This window comes from Pithys albifrons, chromosome 5 (genome assembly GCF_047495875.1).
Source record: "Pithys albifrons albifrons isolate INPA30051 chromosome 5, PitAlb_v1, whole genome shotgun sequence".
Classification (NCBI taxonomy): domain Eukaryota; kingdom Metazoa; phylum Chordata; class Aves; order Passeriformes; family Thamnophilidae; genus Pithys; species Pithys albifrons.
The window spans coordinates 36610895-36632308 of NC_092462.1; the positions used below are offsets into that span (position 1 = coordinate 36610895).

Consider the following 21414-nt stretch of genomic DNA (forward strand, 5'->3'; position numbering starts at 1 on the left):
GCTTCCTTGAGTGAAATAAATTAGCTATAAACTTACCAGGTATTTTTCTTTAAAAAACACGCCTTTCGTCACCTGCGTGTTGCCCAGGATTCCTTCCAAATTTGAAAGAAATACACTGAGGAGGGCCACCAATATCATGAGAGGGATGGAGCACCTCTCCTGTGAGGAACAACTGAGAGAATTAGGACTGTTCAGCCTGGAAAAGAGACGGCTTAGGGGTGACGTAATTGCAACCTTCCAGTACCTAAAGGAAGCCTCAAAGAAAGACAGAGAGGGACTTTCTTCAAGAGCATTCAGTGACAGGACAACGGGGAATGGCTTCAAGCTAAAGAGAGTAGGTTTAGATTTACATACTGAGAATAAATTCTTTACTGTGAAGGTGGTGAGGCACTGGAACAAGTTGCCTAGAGGAGTTGTCAAGGCCTCATCCCTGAAAGTGTTCCAGGCCAGGCTGGATGGAGCTCTGAGCAACCTGGTCTAGTGCAAGGTGTCCCTGCCCATGAACTAGATGATCTTTAAGGTCTTCTCCAACCCAAACCTCTCTGTAATTCTATGATTATTAAAAATTATATTGGAGAAGAGTGTGCCAATAAAGGGATGAAAGCTGTCTTATTTTTGCAAAGTATGAAAAGATTGTGCTTGAATGATAAGGACTCCTGTTAGTTGTACTGAGCCTCTAAGAGGATCAGTATATTGCTATTGCCCCCCTTGTAGTAACACAGATTAGTTTGGAATAGCAGTAATAATAAAATTTCTGCATGTCACTTTTACTATTTGCTTCCCAGTCTCATAAAAACTTAACTAAACTTGTATGTAATAAAAAGGCTTTATTTTCTCTGTCTGCAGAAAGTCTTAGGTGTCTACATACAGAAAATGGAGGTGTTCTCTTATCATAGCTAGAGGCTGTGCCTACACATCTCGTGCCAAGTGCTTGTTGTGATTTAAGACTGAAACTGCTTCTGTGTTGATGAAAAGCATGTATCCTGAGAAAGAATCCTGAAACTTGAGGATGGGGGAAAAGGGGGAGGAAGGAAGGGGAGATGCTTTCTGAACATTTGCTAAGTGCTACAATTTATCTGTGTAATGATGATTTCCTGTCTGATGGTTATATGTTGTGATGAAATTTCTATATTAAGGTAAGGATTTTAACAAAATTTACTGAGTTGAAAATAAATTAAATGGCATTTTGAAACTGGGAGTAAATGATGAGAATTTGTGTGTTTATGCTGATGAGAATAATTATTTTCATAGCTGGAAAGAGCACTTTGCTGTGTGAAATCTAGAGAAGGAAGGGTAGAAAGGAAAGTAGGAAGTTTGGGAAAGTGTTGCGTATTATTGGTAAAGGCATGTTTCTCTAAAATCTCCTTTAAACTAGTTGTATGCTACAGAGATCATAGTGCTATCTGGAAAATATCTTCTCCTGCTGCTGTCAGACTTATGTATCATAGATACAGAGAATCAGATTTTGAAAAGTTATTCTCTTCCTGGTACTCTGCAGAGATGTCTTTCTACCACATGCTCACTGCTGCCTGTTTCTCACTTGGTACAAGATTATAGCTGTTCAGTTGCATCAGGGGTTCATGGCAGCTCTGGACTCAACAAAACTTCCTCTTCAGCTTCACATCTTGTTCTGTCTCTTCTATTTCAGTATTTGGTGTGCCCGCAAATGTTGGCAGAGTAGGAGCCTGACACAGTTTCAGTGGGATTTTTACTGTATCTAGGGCAGTGACCATTCTTTGTAGTCTACTGCAAATTCTGCTTTGGGTCTGGGGCAGTGAATATGATGCCATCTCTAATGGTTTCCCCTGTAGGGAATTCGAATTCTGCACCTTGTGAAGTGCATAAAATAATCTGTTACTGCTTGTGATACACTCACAGCTCTCAACTCTCCATTGCCTTGTGTGGCACAGGATTGCACGCTCCTTGTAGTTTGCTATTGCTTCATACATAGCAGAGCATAAAAATAACTCCTCCAGGGCAAGACAAGCTACTCACTCACATTCAGGAACTGCATGATCACATCGTAGCTTTGTAGAAGATTAATAATTAAACTGTGGCTGAATTTAATTTATGTCCCTTTGCTTCTCAAAGGAATTTCATTTCGTGCTAAACCAGTATTGTAATAATATATTCTGCTACTGTTAATTTTGAGAGCTAAACTAATTGTTACGATGTGAATTTTGTTACTGCCTCTTCCACAAGGTCAGCTTGTCCTTTCAGCTATGGAGACACATATCTTAGATTTCCCTTCTAGTTATGAAAATTGGAAATGGCAAGAGAATTTAATCTCTTATCCTAAAGGAAGGTTTTCACAATTACCTCTATTAGCAAATCTGATTTAATTTGTTGTTGGCATTTTATTAATGGAAGCATAGATAATACTTCTTTACATCTGCCTTAAGAGAGACTAGCAGCAGCTTTGGGAAGAGATTTACAGGGCTTAGCTATGGGAAATAGGTGAGGGAAAATTTAGTATGGCATAGACAGGAGAAAAAAGTATTAAGTTAAAGATGGCAGCCAGGCTGGCATGAGAGAATGGTAGTGTTGGGGAGCTGTCTCCTACAATTAGACTGTCTTCTGTACTTGCCTTTTAATCTTTATTGTAATGAATAGTAGTTTGTGTGTTTTGAAAACTATGGGTTACATTTTGTCTTAGTGTGATTTTTGTGTTATTTTCTTGCGTGTTGTCTTCCACCACCAGGAAAATGTCCAAATTAACAGTGTTATGTAGAAGGCATAGACAAGACCTCTTATGCAATGAATGACTGAGGCACACCTTTGTGTCAGAGTGTAATGTCAGGTGTCACACTGATTCTGCTAGGCCTTAGAATTCACAAATGTAAAGGGAAAAGGCACATTTTACCTGTGTGTAAATCTAATTGTGATTTGCTGGTGAGAGCTGGGGCAGGTGAACTTAGCATTCATAGCATTTGTAAGTTTGCAGGTAGGTTTATGTTGTTTATGTTACATTATTCTATGTTGTTATGCTATTTTGTTATGTTACTTTTTATTTTATTTTATATTTTATTATTTTATTTGGTTTGTATGTTGGAAACTTCTGCTGACACCACCAAGAAGCTGAATTAAAGAAGCCTGGAATTTAATAAAGCAAAACCTCACAACAAACAAACAACAAAACCCAGCTCAAAAAATCCCCCCACCTGCCTAGCCATCCCCGTGGAAATCTAGTGAAATGAGTTCTGGTGTCTGCCTGAACTGATAGAAGTCTTGGTCAGCTTGGGCCTACATCTTCATGAAAAGAGATTATTGTGGTGCACCGTATACTGTTGGGCACGTTATTTTGTTCTTAGTCAAACAAGAGTAATCAGTCCTTAAATCATTATCTGTCTTAACCTCATTATCAGTGTTATGTTTGTAGCAATTACTTTACAAAGCAATTGGCAAATGGTGTCCATGCTGTATTTAAGCAGCTGGCCAGCAGATGGTTATGCTTGGGGTCTGTAAATACACCACAGGAAGCCCAAAAACCCCCTCAAAAATTATTTTACAGAATTTATGACATTTGAAAGCATAAATAAAGTAAACCTTTTTTATTTCATTTTGAAGAGAGAAAAATTTTTTGTACTCCTCTTGCTCTTATTCTGATCTCTGAAAGAAATATTGTTGGGGCTGTTGCTCTGTGAGATGCTTGTGAAGGAACTAACTAGTAATGACAAATTAGCAAAGACATTTTCTTTATACAATATTTCCAACTTTTTATGACTGAGGACTGTTCTGTGATTTGCCTGAAATAAATAAATGAAAATAAAATATAAGTATTTGTTTGGCTTTCTGTTACTTTTTAGCTGCACTGATAATCTGTTAATAATGTATTTTAGGTTTGGTTGAGACATGGAGGAGAGATTGGTAATCAAGAGAAGATATATTTGAAAATAACTGGCACCTTAGGAAGGTGCTGTGAATTTTCTATCTAATCATCCTGGTTTAGTTTTCATACACTCAGTTTTTCCTCTGGTAGTTCATAAACTGAAATAAACTCCAAGTTAAATGTGTGTCAAAGGTGCTCATTTTTTCCACTTTTTCTGTTGAAGTTTTTCTGGAGTCTGCACACAAAACAGAACAACAATTTGACCAGTACATTCCTATTTAACCAATGGAACCACAGTCAGTAATATGTAAGTTTAACCTTCATCTGAGTACAAGGAAAAGAAGTGACAAGGCAACATTGAGAGACCTGGGTAACAATAGAATGTGCGCACTATGGAAAGTGTCTAATTACTCGTTCAGAAATTTCGTATGTCAAAGTGTTATGAACATTGTTTGAATACTTTGCTTATTGCAGAACTAATTTATTCTTCTGCAGGAACTCATTATACAATGACAAATGGAGGGAATATCAACAGTTCAACACATTTACTGGATCTTCTGGATGAGCCAATTCCTGGAGTAGGAACATATGATGACTTCCATACCATTGACTGGGTTCGAGAGAAGTGCAAAGACAGAGAAAGACATAGACGGGTACTTATCATAAATAACAGTATTTGGAAAGTATTTTGGGTTGGTTGTTGGAATTAAGGTCTGATCTAGTAACAGATACAAATATATACAGGTACTTCAAATTTGTTCATAATTCTGTCAGCTAGAACTACTTAAACACTCTTTAAAAAGCACTGCACCATTGTTATCTGCAGTCTTGCATCAGTATTCTGACTTGGAAAGGAAACAGTAATTTAATGGATTTGTATTGGCTTGGTTTGGTTTTGGTTTGCTGTTTGCTGCATATACTTTCTCCTTTTACAAGATAAAAAAATCCGTAAGAACGCAATGCAATTATATAATGAAGGTTTAATCATAAAACTAATTACGCACAGATTACAGCTAAGGGCATAAAGTAAATAAAGCTAAAACAAGAAAAGCTTTTTTTTCAGTACAATAACTTTAGATGCCATTACTAATAGTTGTCTAGAAGTATTGCAACATAGTTATCGAATTTTTTGTTTTATTTTACTTTGTGCGTTTTTATTCTAAAGATAAAGATTTGAAGTAGAAGTTTAGGCATTTGAATTGTATGGAATGGCTTATTGATAGTATGCTAGCAGTTTATTTGAGGTTCAGCAAAAAATAATTGAAGATGTAGGAGAGAAATAATTTTACAAGTACATGTTTTAGATATGCCTCATAGAAAGTATTCATTCAATTTAATAATGCATTTCCTGGGTTTTAGTTCTTTAAATTAAGCAAATTTACTTTTCCCTGTCAGTTGTTTGATGTCTGAATGACTAAGCTGGTTTATTGATGTAAAGAACTAAATACAAGCAGAACACTTGTGATTTAAAGAGAGGGCATATTTGCCTGCAGCTTGCATCACACAGTTTGTATGTCATACTTATTTTTTTTCTCTTACTCATAATAGAGAAATACATACAAGTATACATAATGATTTTCCTTTGCAGATTAACAGCAAGAAGAAAGAATCAGCATGGGAGATGACAAAAAGTTTGTACGATGCATGGTCAGGATGGCTCGTAGTCACATTAACTGGTTTGGCATCAGGTAAATGAAAAAAGATTATTTCTTTCTTGGATTTGTCAGCAAGAATAGTTGCTGTGTTTTTCCCTTGTTGTCTCACCATCCTGACTAAGAGCTGGTTCAAGCTGCTACCATAACAAGGGGGGGAAAAAAGGTTGACTAATTTAATTTACAGGCTTCAGTGTTTTGAGGAGAGGGTTTGATCAAATGGAAAACAAAATCCTCACTGAATTTAATGAGAGTTTCTCTAGAGTTTTGAACTTCTACCCACAAACTGTCAATGTTCTTTAGTCCTGAGATTGAGATTTTTGTTTTCCCTTTATGTAAAATTTTACTTTTTATTCTATAGGATTTCTTGTGAAAGTGTATGAATTGATTGCAAAAGTAACTCTTGTATATGTGTAATTTTGGTAAGCACATTTCCTTATAAATCATATGTTTATGCATGAACAAAGTCGAGCTGTATGTTTGTCATACCTTTAGAGAGGTTACACAGAAAATGTTATCTTTAACAGGTAAGTTTGTTGGCCCATATTTCAGTTCTCTCACTTCTTTTTAATGTAGTTTAGGATGAGTTTTACAGCTAAAACCGTCTAATAGTTTGTGGCCCCACTGTCATGCAGTGCTGCTTTCTATCAGTGTACTCTGGAGTGACCAAAACCTGCAGGAGTGAAAAGCCACAAACTTTGTGCTCAGTTTTTCAGAAAAAGTATTTCAGACAGGCATTTTACATTAAATGGTAGGAAAATTGGATTCGTTGTGGAGTATTGCTATGCCTGTTAAAAAGGTATGCTAACAGTATAATTACTGCTTAGATATATGTAATTGCTTTCACAAATCATATATAAATTAAATGTGAGGTTTGTAGTATGTTTGCATACTTCTGGATGCACAGTGTATCATTACTGGCAATTGCTTGTGATAACTTTGCTTGTGATAACTTTGGGAACATGCAGTGTGGTGTTATCACCCCCCATGCTACTATGTGTATTAAAATTGCTTTGCATGTTTCTGAGAAACAAAGTGAGCAAGTTCTGGTCTTGAACATTGCTAAGTTTTTCTGTTTCCATTGCTTTCTGTTGTGTGCGTCCAGTGGATATTAAATGGTACATCCTGGCGTTCAGTCACGGGAAGATCTTGTGTTTATGTATTTTAATTAATTTGGTTGAAATTTTGTTCTACTAAAATACTGCTTTTGACTTGGACTTTGGTTCACCAAGGTTCTCAAACTAAGGCTCTGTCAAGATTAGTAAATCATAGAATCATTAAGGTTGGAAAAGACCTCCAAGATTATCAAGTCCAGCATCTGACAGAACACCACCATGTCAACTAAACCATATCACTAAGTGCCATGTCCAGTTGTTTTGTGAACACTTTCAGGCACGATAACTCTACCACTTCTACGGATAGCCCATTCCAATGCTTGACAACCCTTTCAGTGAAGAAATCCTTCCTGATGTCCATCCTGAACCTTTCCTGGCACATTCTGAGGCCCTTTCCTCTCATCCTGTCACTAGTTTCCTGGGAGAAGAGACTGACCCCCACCTGGCTACAACCTCTTTTCATGTAGTGGTAGAGATTGATAAGGTGTCCCCTCAGCCGTGTTTTCTCCAGGCTAAACAAACCCAGCGCTATCAGCCACTCTAGACCCTTCACCAGGGTCATTGCCCTTCTCTGAGCTCACTTGAGCACTTCACTGTCTTTCCCGTAACGAGGGGCCCAAGAACTGGACACAGTACTCAAGGTGCAGCCTCACCAGTGACAAGTACAGCAGGACAATCACCTCCTTGGTGCTTCTGGCCCACATGCAATTCAGGATGCCACTGGCCTTCCTGGCCACCTGGTCACACTGTGGGCTTATGTTCAGCAGCTGTCAACCAGCACCCACAGGTCCTGTTCTGCTGGGCAGCTTTCCAGCCACTCTGCCGCAAGCCTGTAGTGCTGCAGGGGGTTGTTGTGACCCAAGGGCAGGACCCAGCACTTGGCCTTGTTGAACATTACATAATTAACCTTGACCCATCGATCCAACCTTTCCAAATCCCTCTGTGGAGCCCTCCTACCCTCCAGCAGATCAACACTTCTGTCCAGCTTACTGTCATCTCTGGAATTCCTGTTCCCCTGTTCCAGATCACTGGCAGATATTGAACAGGACTGGCCCCAGTACTGAGCCTGGGGGAACACCCACGAGTGACTGGCCACCAAGTGGATGCAGCACCATTCACCGCTGCTCTTGGCCCAGCCTTCCAGCCACTTTTTAACCCATCAAAGAGTGCACCTGTCCAAGCCATGAGCTTCTCTGGGAGAATGCTGTGGGAGACAGTGTCAAAGGCTTTACTGAACTCCAGGTAGGCTACACCCACAGCCTTCCCCTCATCCACTGGGTGGGTCACTTAGTCATAGAAGATCAGGTTGGTCCTGCTTTTTCTAACCGTGCTGGCTGGGCCTGATCTCCTGGTTGTCCTGACCGTGCTTTGTGATTGCACTCAAGATAATATGTTCCATAACCTGTCCAGGCATGAAGGTCAGGCTGACAGGGCTGTAGTTCCTTATGACCCTTCTTACAGATGGACTGGGACCTCCTCAGTAAAACAGGACTAATGATTATGGAGAGTGCCTCAGTGAGCCAGCTTTTACCAGCTTCCTCAGTACTCTTGAATGAATCCCATCTGGTCCCATGGACTTACGTTAGGGATTGCAGAAGGTCTGTTCTGCTTCCTGTCTACCAGCTCAGAGGGCTGATTGCTCCAAGGATAACTGGTCTTTCTCTTGAAGACAAAGAAGGCATTAAGTACCTCAGCCTTTTCTTCATCCTTGTCAACAGTGTTCCCATCGCATCTAATAAAGGGATAAAAAGAAAGTTTACAGACTATGGAAAGTTTACAGACTATGCTGATGACACCAAGTTGGGAGGGAGTGTTGATCTGCTGGAAGGCAGGAGGGCTCTGCAGAGGGATCTGGATAGACTTGAGAGATGGGCTGATTCCAATGGGATGAAGTTCAATAAGGCCAAGTGCTGGGTCCTGCACTTTGGCCACAACAACCCTCTGCAGCGCTACAGGCTGGGCACAGAGTGGCTGGAGAGCAGCCAGGCGGAAAGGGACCTTGGAGTACTAATTGACAGGAAGCTCAACATGAGCCAACAGTGTGCCCAGGTGGCCAAGAAGGCCAATGGGATCCTGTCCTGTATCAAAAATAACGTGGCCAGCAGGACCAGGGAAGTGATCCTTCCCCTGTACTCTGCGTTGGTGAGGCCACACCTTGAGTACTGTGTTCAGTTCTGGGCCTCTCAGTTCAGAAAGGATATTGAGGTGCTGGAGCGAGTCCAGAGAAGAGCAACAAGGCTGGTGAAGGGACTGGAGCACAAGTCCTATGGGGAGAGGCTGAGGGAGCTGGGGTTGTTTAGCCTGGGGAAGAGGAGGCTCAGAGGTGACCTCATCACTGTCTATAACTACCTGAAGGGAAGTTCTAGCCAGGTGGGGGCTGGTCTCTTCTCCCAGGCACTCAGCAATAGGACAAGGGGGCACGGACTTAAGCTCTGCCAGGGGAAATTTAAGTTGGATATCAGAAAAAAATTCTTTACAGAGAGAGTAATCAGGCATTGGAATGGGCTGCCCAGAGAGGTGGTGGATTCACCATCCCTAGAGATTTTTAAACACAGATTGGACGTGGCGCTGGGTGCCATGATCTAGTAAATGGACTGGAGTTGGACCAAGGGTTGGACTTGATGATCTCGGAGGTCTTTTCCAACCCAATCAATTCTATGATTCTATGATAAGGAGTGGGAGTTTTTCCTTGGTCTTCCTTTAGTTGTTAATGTCTTTATAGTAAAGTTCCTTTTATTATCTTTTACAGCGGCGGCCAGATTGCGTTCTGCTTGAGCTTTCACCTTTCTAATTTTCTCCTGACCTAACAACATCCTTGTACTCTTTTCTGAGTTGCCTGACCCTCTTTCATCCAGAGGTCATAAACTTTCTTTTTCCCCTTGAGTTCTGGAGAAAGCTCCCTCTTCAGCCAGGTCACTCTTCTTCCCCACCAGCTTCTCTTTGAGCATGTAGGGATGGCCTACTCCAGCACCTTTAAGATTTCCTTCTTGAAGAATGTACAGCCTCCCTGGACCCCTTTGTTACTAAGGTCTGTTTTCCAAGGGATGCTCTCTGAACCAGTGTCTTGAACAGACCCCAGTCTGCCCTCCAGAAGTCTAAGATAGAGGTTTTGTTGGCCCTCTTCCTTACTTCACTAAGAATTGAAAACTCTCATTTCATGGCCAACATGCCCAAGACAGCCTCCGACCACCACATCTCCCACCAGCCATTCTCTGTTCGTAAACAGCAAGTCTAGTGGGACACGGCCCATGTTACGCTCACGTACCAGCTATGTCAGGTCACATGCTTCAGGAACCTTCTAGACAGCCTCCTCTTCACTGTGCTGAGTTTCCAGCAGATATCCAGCAAGTTGAAGTTGCCCAGGAGAACAAGGGCTAGTGATCATGAAATGTCAGCCAGACACTTATAGAGCAATTAATCTGCCTCTTCATACTGCCTGGGTTGTCTGTAACAGATTCCTACTGGGATTCCTACCTAGCTTGTAACCCTTCCCCCCTATTCATGTCCTTAGGTATTCAGCCTTATCATCACTGTCCTTGAGCTCTATGCAGTCAAAGCACTCCTTAATGTACAGAGCCACCCCACACCTCCCTTTGCTCTTCTGTCTCTTCCAAAGAGCAGGTAGTCATCCATTGCAGCACTCCAGTCATGGGAGTCATCCCACCATGTTTCTTTGATGGCAACTGCATCGCAGATTTCCTGCTGCACAATGGCTTCCAGCTCCTCCTGTTTGTTTCCCATACTGCATACACTGGTGTCCATGTGCTTCAGCTGAACTGTCCGTTTCACCCCTAGTTCTGGCATGCTGCCCTCAGGCTCATCTCTGGCGAGCCTGCTCTTATCCCCTTCCCCCTTCAAATCTAGTTTAAAGCCCTCTCAATCAGCCCTGCCAACTCACAGGCTAGAATCGTTTTTCGCCTTTTAAACAGATGAATCCCATCTATCTCTGGCAGGATTGATGCCAAATATAAACTGTCCCATCACACAAATGTAATAGACCTCTTTTGATTCTTAACTCCTTTGTTTCAGTGGACTGTGGGAGAACAAAGGAAAAAAAGGCAAGACAAAACCCTGCATTTAACTTGAGAAATAGACAAAGAACTCGATTCTTCAGCAAATACTAATCTTACCATATTGATAACAGGATATATTCCTGGACATAGATTAACATATAATATATTAAATGTATATGTAATATATGTAATATATTAAATGTATATTTAATTAGGTTTTCTGTAATCTCAGTTTACATCAATTAATACCAGTATATTTCTTCGGTTTAGCCATGTGTTATTCCTGTTTGCCAGAACATTAATGCAAAACTGTTCCTACAACAGGGGCATTGGCAGGATTAATTGACATTGCTGCAGACTGGATGACTGACTTAAAGGAAGGCATTTGCCTTAGCGCTCTGTGGTTTAACCATGAACAGTGCTGTTGGGGTTCAAATGAGACCACGTTTGAAGAGAGAGATAAATGTCCGCAGTGGAAAACATGGGCAGAACTAATAATCGGGCAAGCAGAAGTGAGTATATACCCATTCTTCTATGGCCTTGCTCAACAGCTCATCTGAATACAGAAAGAAAATAATGGATTTAAGGTTAGGGATCTGAACACAGATTTAGGTTCTACTGTCTGCACCGTTTTTCAGCATTTGAATTGATTAATAGGTTATGGTGTAATAAATGTGTATTTCATGAACTGCAAGGGGGCTTGGAGTGTTACAGGTGTAAGGAAGTTATGAGAGTATAGAACTGTTAATAATGCAAGAATTTCTATTCTTCATCTGTACATAAATAAAAACTACATTTATGGTGTTGTGTAATAACTAAGATTTGGAGGGTTTTTCCTACCACAATTTTTTAAAAATAAAGATTTATGCAGTATTCAGTAGATCTTAGCAACTAGTATCTATTAAAAATACACTTGTGCTATGGTTTTTTTTCTAAGATGAAGTGTTAGAACACTTTCTACTTTGTATAACTCAGTCTGTGCTGATGTGCAGGTGTCATAATTTCATGCTTTTCAAACAAAACTCTCTTTCAACCTGGTAATAATTATTGTTCTTCACATTTGTGCGTAAGTGTACTCGGAAGAGTATTGGATTATTTTAAGTAGTGATTTTGCTCCTATGTAAAATTTGTTTCTGACTTTTTATTTTTGCTTTCAGGGTCCAGGTTCATACATAATGAACTACATAATGTACATTTTCTGGGCATTGAGCTTTGCCTTCTTAGCAGTTTCTCTGGTGAAGGTATTTGCTCCTTACGCCTGTGGCTCAGGGATACCTGAGGTGAGGTCTAACTAATATATATACTATAAATGTTTCATATTGTGAAAATTACTGCTGCCTTACAGGATATGGGGAAGGCAAGAGAGAGGACCTTATCTTTGAAGAAATCTATTAATACAAGTATTCAAATTGAAAATGTAATTATGCAAACTGTTTCTGGGAAAAACACCCCAAATTTAAGAGAATCTCCTCAATTAGTAGATTTGGCTGCATGCTTCTGTCAGGACTCCTTTTTAAGGAAGCGGTTAGCTAACTAAAGAGAGTTTACTTCTGAGGAGTGATTTCCAAACCTACCCCAATCCCCTACCCCAGTGGAGATAAGAGAGCAGGGATTTTGTTGACAGAATACGGGTCCTTTGGTACAGTAATAAATCTTTTGTTACAGCAGCTTTAGTCACCTGAACTAGCACAAACCAACACAGTTACAATGTAAATTGTATAATATCCTCAAAAACTCACTGTTGACGATTGCTGGCTGCTACTATCCACAGAATGGGAGAGAAAAACCCAAAGTCACATAAATTGTGGTTAGTCTTACTTCTCCTGTCTTTCCGTAAATATTTCTTTATATATGTGTATTGTAGAAGTTGAAGGACAAATCCTGCCTCTGAATAAGTCTGGAACAGTCCTGTGCCATAACTCTAGAAGAGATGTCATCCTAAATTGGTTTCCAGATTTAGCTATCTTTGCTTTCTAGACACGACTGCCCAATGTTTTGTGTACATCCTATTTATGGACAGGTTGTCCTTTCCTATGATTACTGTATTATCTCCTATATATAGCCATATTTTCTAGGCTAATAATATGGCATTGTTAAGTACAGTAATATCTTCGGAAAGTGGCACAACTTTCCTGGTGGAGAAAGGCTGATCTTTTCCATCTTTATGTCAAGAAATCTACTGTTAATTTTTTATCTAGTGATGGTAAAGCATAAAAAAAAAGCAGAGAGGTATAAAATTGGTATAAATGGGATATTGCTAGAATATATGACCTTGAGTATATTTTTTGCAGGTTGATTTTTCCTTTGGAAGTTTTCTCCTTTTCACTTGATAATTTACATAATACTCTAATGAATACAGTCTTAGAAGCTGCTGCAGATTAACATACTAAATGTAATCGATAATGTTACTGGATGTTATTGTCCAGCGTTTTCGAGTGAGTTGCAAATAGAAAGCCTCTCGCAACCAGATAGACTCAGTGTAGCAGTCTGAACGATATGTGTGTTAAAGAGTGGTAAAGTCAGTTGTTTGTTTGAAGTTCTGCAGCTAAAATTATAGAATCATTTATTGAAGAAAGCAGAGTGCAGTAACAGGTATTCTTATAATTTTTTTATTTCTTCCAGATAAAAACTATTTTGAGTGGCTTCATCATCAGAGGTTATTTGGGAAAGTGGACTTTGATGATAAAAACAATTACTTTAGTACTGGCTGTCGCATCAGGTCTGAGTTTAGGAAAAGAAGGTCCCTTGGTACATGTTGCCTGCTGCTGTGGAAATATATTTTCCTACCTCTTTCCAAAATACAGTACAAATGAAGCTAAAAAAAGAGAGGTAAATTTTTGTAAAAGCATTTATAGAATGTATTAAATATCCGTGTATTTACACCAATTTGTTTAAAAGACCATATTTGTTTTTTGAGCAGTGTGTAGTGTTTATCAGTAGTTACTTATTGTGTTAAGAACAATGTATTATCCCTAGGATTCTCAAAGGTAAATAATTTCCATGTCAGTGTCAGTTTGCATTTCTTCCATCTCAAACATTATTTGATTTTATTTAAAATCTTTCTGTTCTTGGCTCTACTTTTTGGTAACAGATGAGTGTGTTCACTTGTGAGGACAGCAGTGTGCTCTGAACCCGTGAACAAAGTATTCCTGGTGACAACGTTTTCTGCTCTGTTTCAGTTTGATTATTTTAGTGAGAGACAGTGTGGTGGGTTAGACTTGGTGCCTGCCAAGTTGTTCTCTCACCCCTGAATCTTGACAAGACAGCAGGAGAGAATAAAATGAAAAGCTCTCATAGGTCAAAATAAGGACAGGGAGATCCCTCCCTCACCAGTTACCATCAGAGGCTAAACAGACTAGACTTGAGTAAAGATACTTTATTCCAGTTAATAACAGAGTAGGACAGTGAGAAATAAAACAAAACTAAATACAACCTGTCCCTGCTCTCCCTTCTTCCCAGGCTCAGCTTCGCTCCTGACTCTTCTATTCCAAAGCACAAGGGAACACTTTTATCTCTGTTGCTCCTTCCTCTTGATACTCTTCCCCTGCTCCATGCAGGGTCCCAACCATGGAAGGCAGTCCTTCACAAATTCCTTCAGCATTGGTGCTTTCCACAGGGTGCAGTCTTTCAGGAATGGACTGCCCCAGCCTGGATCAGCCAGCCACAGGCTGCAGTGCTTGCAAGAAACCTCCTCCTGCTTGGGCTCCTCTCCACAGGCCATGGCTCCAGCCAGGAGCCTGCTCTGCCACGGCCCTCCGTGGGCTGCAGGGGGACAACCTGCGTCACCATGGGCCTCATCATGGGCCACAAGGGAATCTCTGCCAGTGCCTGGGGCACCTTCCCCTTCTTTATTGACCTTGATGTCTGCAGAGCTGTTTCTATCACATTTTTCTCACTCCTCTCTCTCACAGCTGCTGTGCAGTCGTTTGTATCCTTTACATTTCTTATCACAGGGACACTACCAGCATCACTGATGGGCTTTATTTTGGAGCCAGCTCTATTGAACATGGGGACAGCCTCTGGTATCTTCTGACAGAAGGCACCCCTGCAGCCCTTCTACTACCAAAACCTTATCATGTAAACCCAATAGAGGGAGCTATGCTACTGAAAGCAAGTATAGTCATAGAAAGTAGCAAGCTCTAATATTTTTATTAATTCAAAAAGTTTTTGGTATTCTAAAATTGAAAAGGGTGTTATCCCAGCTGTGCTTCAGTTCTCAGCTCAACTTCTTTACTTTTAGAATGAGACTGCACAACATTGGAATTCTTATCACTTAATCTCAGTTTACCTCAGTTCTTTTTGCAGGTTTTTACTTGAAGACTACTGAGTGGAAATCTCCAGGACTGATACAAAAGCTGTGTAGTCTGTCATTGCTTTATGTCCCTTGAATAATATCTGTGATCGATGGAGTTCTCTGCCACACACATCTAGAAAAGAATAGACTGTTGCAATTGGAATGGACTTACAATTATCATCTACTTCAGGGCTGACCATAAGCTAAAGCATAATGTAAAGGGCACTGTCCAAATGCCTCTTAAAACACTGACAGGCTCAGCGTATCAGCCACCTCTCTAGGAAGCCTGGAAGCCCAGCCTTCTCTGTAAAGAAATGCTTCCACATGTCCAGTCTAAACCTCACGAGGTGCAACTTTGAACCATTCCCATACATCCTATCACTGGATACCAGGGAGAAGAGCTCAGCATCTCTCTGTCTATTTTGCCTTCTCAGGAAGTTATAGAAAGCAAGGAACCTTGTCCCTCAGCCTCCTTCTCTCCAAACTAGACAAGACTAAAGTTCTAAGATGCTTCTCACAGGACCCTCCTTCCAGCCCTGTTACCACCTCTGTTGCTCTTCTCTGGATGCATCCAAGGACCTTCACATAGTTCTTGAACTGTGGGGCCCAGAACCACATGCAGCACCCAAGGGGAGGCTGTCTCCAGGCTGAATGCAGCGGAACAGGAATCTCTGTTGGCCAGCTGGTTCTGCTGTGCTTGATACTCCCCCAGGACGGGGTTTGCCCTCTAGCCTGCGTGGGCTGACTCACACTGAGCTGCTGCCCACCAGCACCCCCAGAGCCCTCTTGCAGGGCTGCTCTCCAGCCACTCCTCTCCTTGTTTACAGTTGAGCCTGGTGTTACTTCATCCTAGGTGTGCAGCATTTTGACTCATTAAATTTCATCCCATTAATCACTATCTGGTGCTCTAGTCTATCTAGATCCTTCTACAAGGCCTCTTGTCCCTCAAGAGAGTCAACAGTGTATGCCAGTTTGCTATAATCGGCAAACTTGCTCATGGTGCAGTCAACTCCTGCATCTAGGTCTTTGAATACATTGAACAGAATGTTGGTTACCAGTCACCTGCCAGATGTAGCCCCATTCACTACAACTCTTTGAGTCCTGATATTCACCCAGTTCTCCACCCTGTGCCCTGTTAACATGTTCACCCCACGGCTGGACAGCTTGTCCAGAAGGATGCTGTGAGGGACAGTAGCAAAAGCCTCACTAAAACCCAGGAAAACTACATACGGAGCCTTCATGTCATCCAGTGGATGGTTGATGTTATCATAGAAAGATACCAAATTAGTTAAGCAGGACTTTCCTTCTGTGAACCTGTATTGACTGTGCCTGATGATTGCTTTATTATTTAAAAGCTTTTCAGTGGCACCCAGTATAATCTTCTCAGCTTTTTTCAAATTACAGAGGTTAGGCTAGCAGGTCTCTACTTCTCTGGGTCTTCCCTCACGCCCTTGATACAGATTGAACTAACACTGTCTAGCTTCCAGTCAGCAGGATCCTTCCCAAACTCCCAAAACCTTTGGCACATGATCAACAGGGGTCTAGCCATAACATCTGCTAGCTCTTTCAGTACTCTGGGAAGAATCCCATCAGGCTCCATGGACTTACTAACGTTCAGCTGTTAGAGCTGGTCCCTTACAGTTTCAGTGTCCACAGATGGAAAGTCACTGTTCCCCACACTTGTGGTCCTGTGACTCAGGGGGCTGGGCAGCCCAAGGTCTATCAGTATTATTAAAAAGAGTGAGGAAAAAAACCCCATGGAATGCCTATGGTTTTCCTCGTCTGTATTAGTCAGATGACCATCTTCAACAAATATCAGTTCAATGTTTTCCTTGGACCTCCTCTTGCTGTTAATGTACTTAAAAAACCCCTTCTTTTCATCTGACACAACACTGGCCAGTTTCAGCTCTGAATTTGGAGAGTGTCTTTGGCTTCCTCATGTCTAGTGCCTGATTGATGACTGCTGTGGCTGCTCTCCACATCTTAGGAGCATTCTCATACACTTACTTCTTGCTTTTCTATTATTAAGTGTGTGTATCCTTAACAGAAATAGAAGAAACTGATAGCTGTAGTGAGATTCTGTTCTTCATGTTTAACGCATGTAACAGACTGTAGAAAAACCCCTCACCTTTTGTTCTTTTGCAGGTGTTGTCAGCTGCCTCAGCAGCAGGAGTTTCTGTAGCCTTTGGTGCCCCAATCGGGGGAGTCCTTTTCAGTCTGGAGGAGGTATGTCAAGAGATGGCACTGAAGGATAGATACTGTTAAAAACTTTCTTTTAGCTTAAATAATCTCAGACTCCTTTATGCCGTGCAGTCATTCCTAAAAGGTGAATTATTTTTGGACCCACATTTCAAAGTCGAGAGTCCTCTTAAAGATATTTTTTCTTTTCTTTGAATTAATGTCAGCTTTCCTATATTTTCAGTTATTTTTTTTGAAGGGCTGAGTCCATTAATAATTACAGTTTACATACAGATAGAGATACAGCAGGTTTTCAGTCTAGGAGTTTATTCTGGAAAAAAAAAAAGAGGGCTCTTATTTTTCACTTTGAAAGAGGATTTAGAAACTTACTGGACAGTTTTATGAAGCCAGTTTTTAAACATTACTTAAAGTTTCAGACACTAAATACAATTGAATATAATAATCATTAAAAGGGCAAATACGCTATAAAATTGACCTGAAAGGCAACCAAACTTTTTTCTCCAAGAAATTATTTTATTAAATTAGTTTTAATTAGTCATTTTCAAATATGTAAGAATCTATAAATTGAAAAAGGAAGCAAAAATATTCTCTCATGTATAATTTCGTTAAATCCTTAGGGGATTTTGAGGAACCTTTGTTGCAATAAAAAACAACAGAAGAAAACTATCTTGAAATTCAAATCACTCTATATGGGGCTTAAGAATGAAATTACTTGTTCTGTTTTGAGGACTTAGAATTTTTTTATTTTAATCATACTTCCTAAAAATAACATATCTGTTGGAAACCTTTCAATGTAGGTTGAAAGGGGATGAAACAGTATTAGCAGGAAATTCGAGAGTGTAGCAAGTACACAGCCTGGTTCTCATGAATGCTAAAAAGAGACACATAAACAGAGCAGCTTATAAACATAAATTACTGTGCATCATTTGCTTTTAAGTCTTAAACCAGCAGTGGTTTCAATACTGCTGTAGTATTGACTTTAAAATTGATACAAGCATGAGTTGTAGAGTTTTTTAAAAATGCCGTGTGTGCTGGAGTGCTAGTGCTCCCAGTGATTCGAATAATACTGATAATCTGAGAGGACTTTTTTGTAGCCTATACCATGTGGGCAGCAGTACTCTAATACATGCACAAACTTGTCTTTCCAGGTTTTTTAATTAAATCACTAATAATTCTCATGTATTGCCTTTTGCAGGTCAGTTACTATTTCCCACTGAAAACTTTATGGAGATCGTTTTTTGCTGCTTTAGTAGCTGCGTTTGTTTTAAGGTCCATCAATCCTTTTGGTAATAGCCGCCTAGTTCTTTTTTATGTGGAATATCACACCCCTTGGTACCTTTTTGAACTGCTTCCTTTTATTCTTCTGGGAGTATTTGGTGGGCTCTGGGGAGCATTTTTCATCCGAGCAAATATTGCATGGTGTCGTCGACGCAAATCTACAAAATTTGGGAAGTATCCTGTCCTGGAGGTTATTATTGTTGCAGCAATAACAGCTGTCATTGCATTTCCTAATCCATATACACGGCTAAACACCAGTGAGCTTATTAAGGAGCTCTTCACAGACTGTGGGCCGTTGGAATCCTCCTCACTCTGTGACTACAGAAATGATATGAATGCAAGCAAAATAGTAGATGATATTCCTGACCGTCCAGCAGGCACTGGAGTCTATTCAGCTATATGGCAGTTGTGTTTAGCACTCATATTTAAAATAATCATGACAGTCTTCACCTTTGGTATCAAGGTAAGTGTGAATGCAATACCTGTGTTATCTGCTGTGATTATTTAATTACTGCCTTTCTCATTTTCCGTCTCTAGCAGCTTTGTTTATAGGCGGGTTTTTTCATGTGCAGTTCTTTTAAAATAGGTCTTTTTAGTGTTGGTTAATAAGCAAGTCTTGTAGAAAACAATATTAAGTTTAATTAAATTCAGATGAGCCCTTTGTTCAGCTGAATAGAAACGTGCTAGATGCAATAGGGAGCAGAAACTGTGGATGGATGGATGGATGGGTGTTTGTATGACTAGTACGCAAAGAAGTGGAAAGTTGTACCCATACCCTGACCCTTGCTTGCTTCAGATGATACATGTGCCACAGAACAAATCTTTTCCTGTGTAGTATAAGTGGGGCTAGACTGGCAAGCACTGGAGATGAAAAGGAAGAACTTATCTTTTCCCCTGCTCCTTCTCTGTGAAGATTCCTCTTCATGTTGTGATGTGTGATCCAGGGGTTATGCAAACAAATGCAGCTGTAAAATCATAATTACAGTTACAGTCTTGTAACCATTACCCACTTATGATGGAAAGAAGAGAAGGGGCGACTGCATAAAAAAGTTACATTATCAAAGGGCCAGAAACAATTTGGATGCAATTTCCACGTGGAGACTTAATTTCTGCAGCATACTGCTATAGCAGACTAGAATCTGAGGCAGTTTCACGTATTTATTTAGTTAATTTTATATTGGAAATATGTGTGGGAGGGTTCAGGGTACTGTTGAATGTGCACCAAGAAGGAATTTCACTCAGGAAAAAAATTTGATTTTAACAGTTAGAAAAGGGTTTAGATGAATAATTAATTGTGGGCAATAACAGCAGTGGTACAAATGTACAATTTGATTATTAGACTAAAATAATAGCATTGAATATTACCTCTATCAACACTGAAATATTAGGTAATTCTGGATGGGAATGAAGGATTATTAAACTTTTTCTCAAAAGTAGTGTTGCTGGCTTTCTAACACCAACTTTGCTATGTTTGTTTTTATTTGGTTTGTTGGTTAGAAATTATCTTTGCAACCATAAATATAGACAAAATATAATAACAATTCTGAAATACGATTCTGTGCTAGCTTTTGAATGCCACAGCAAAAATCTGTAGTTAGGAATTGCACAATACTTAAATTCACAGCTCTATAGTACAAGAAAAATTGCATGATGTGTCTTGTTACATCAGGAGTGCAATTTTTTAATGACGTTATTTTGACAAGATAGTTCTGATTTGCAGTCAGATTTGTTTTTCGGTCACAGTATAAAATACTCTGATGCTAACTGCTGTGAGGAGAAGCAGTGGGCATTTCCAGTTTAATGCAACATTTAGGCACCACCAGTATGTTTTCTGGAAAGATTAGTTTCCTAAGGAGAGGATACACAGCAGCAGTTTTTCAGATGAACACACTTTATGAAGCTGCTGATAAAAGCAAGTCTGCAATAATACTTCAGTTAGCCATGTTGGTGTGACAAGGCTATATGGCTTTTCCAGATTTTAGTTAATAGCAAAAAAACATTTTAAGTAACTAAAATAACATTTTTTAACCTAATATGTTATGTACTTTTTGCAGTGAGGATTGTCTTGCCTTTTTCTTTCTCACTGCTTTTATAGAAAACGCCAATATAGTGAGCAAAGCTTCTTTTAGAAATCACCTGTTCAGTTAGTCATCTAATGTTTAGCAGTGTCAGGAAGCACTTTGGAAAGACAGTTGTGTTTAGTAAATGAATGTTGACTCTGAGGAACATGAAGTAATAAGGGAGATGGGAAATAGTAAGGAACACTTTTTAGTACTAGTAGCATGGCTCAAATTGGACATGCATATGCTAAGAGTTGTGCTGTTGGCACCGAGAGTCTAGTTTGTCGTTCTGTATTGGTGATAGATGTTCTCTTAAATACAGTAAAATATGAACAAATATAGTCATTAAATAGTTTCAGCTAATGAGGTCAATGAGAGATACCAGTGGCATTCTGTTAAGTTTTACTAACCTTCCAAGGTCCCTTTACATGGGTTAACCTGACAATTTGAGCGTTTGCATCTCTTTTGACAGAAAAAAAAATGACTTCTAAAGCGATGTGTCAGGTATGTTCCCAGCAGTGTGACAGCAGTTGTGTTTTTATTGCAGGTTCCATCTGGGTTGTTCATACCTAGTATGGCAATTGGAGCAATAGCAGGAAGGATTGTAGGAATTGCAGTGGAGCAGTTGGCTTACTACCATCATGACTGGTTCATTTTCAAGGAGTGGTGTGAAGTTGGAGCTGACTGTATTACACCTGGTCTTTATGCCATGGTTGGTGCTGCTGCATGTTTAGGTAAATAAAATATAACTAAATAAGTATCTGATTTCTTCATGTATCAAAATAATTATTAAAAAATTAAAAGAGAGAGAAACGTGCAGTTTTGGAACATCTGTTTTATGGACTTCTCTCTTTAGACTAATACATTCATGTCTCTACACAAGACCCTCAGATCACAAGGATCTGAGGAATAGTGTGAAATCTAAATTGATGAGAAATAGAAAAATTTAAGTAGTACTGTTTGCTTTTTCTTTT

General features: G+C 39.9%; 1 protein-coding gene across 4 annotated transcripts in view; it reads left to right on the top strand.

Annotated features, from left to right (window-relative positions):
• The window catches only part of CLCN3 (chloride voltage-gated channel 3), a 68517-nt gene that overhangs the window by 36080 nt on the left and 11023 nt on the right, over positions 1-21414 (top strand). For all 4 annotated transcript variants that reach the window (XM_071556230.1, XM_071556232.1, XM_071556231.1 and 1 more), the window contains 8 exons: positions 4325-4482; positions 5418-5517; positions 10934-11121; positions 11767-11889; positions 13232-13438; positions 17049-17129; positions 18298-18843; positions 20988-21174. In XM_071556230.1, the coding sequence (XP_071412331.1) occupies positions 4325-4482; positions 5418-5517; positions 10934-11121; positions 11767-11889; positions 13232-13438; positions 17049-17129; positions 18298-18843; positions 20988-21174 (1590 nt within the window). The remainder of the gene's footprint in view (positions 1-4324; positions 4483-5417; positions 5518-10933; positions 11122-11766; positions 11890-13231; positions 13439-17048; positions 17130-18297; positions 18844-20987; positions 21175-21414) is intronic.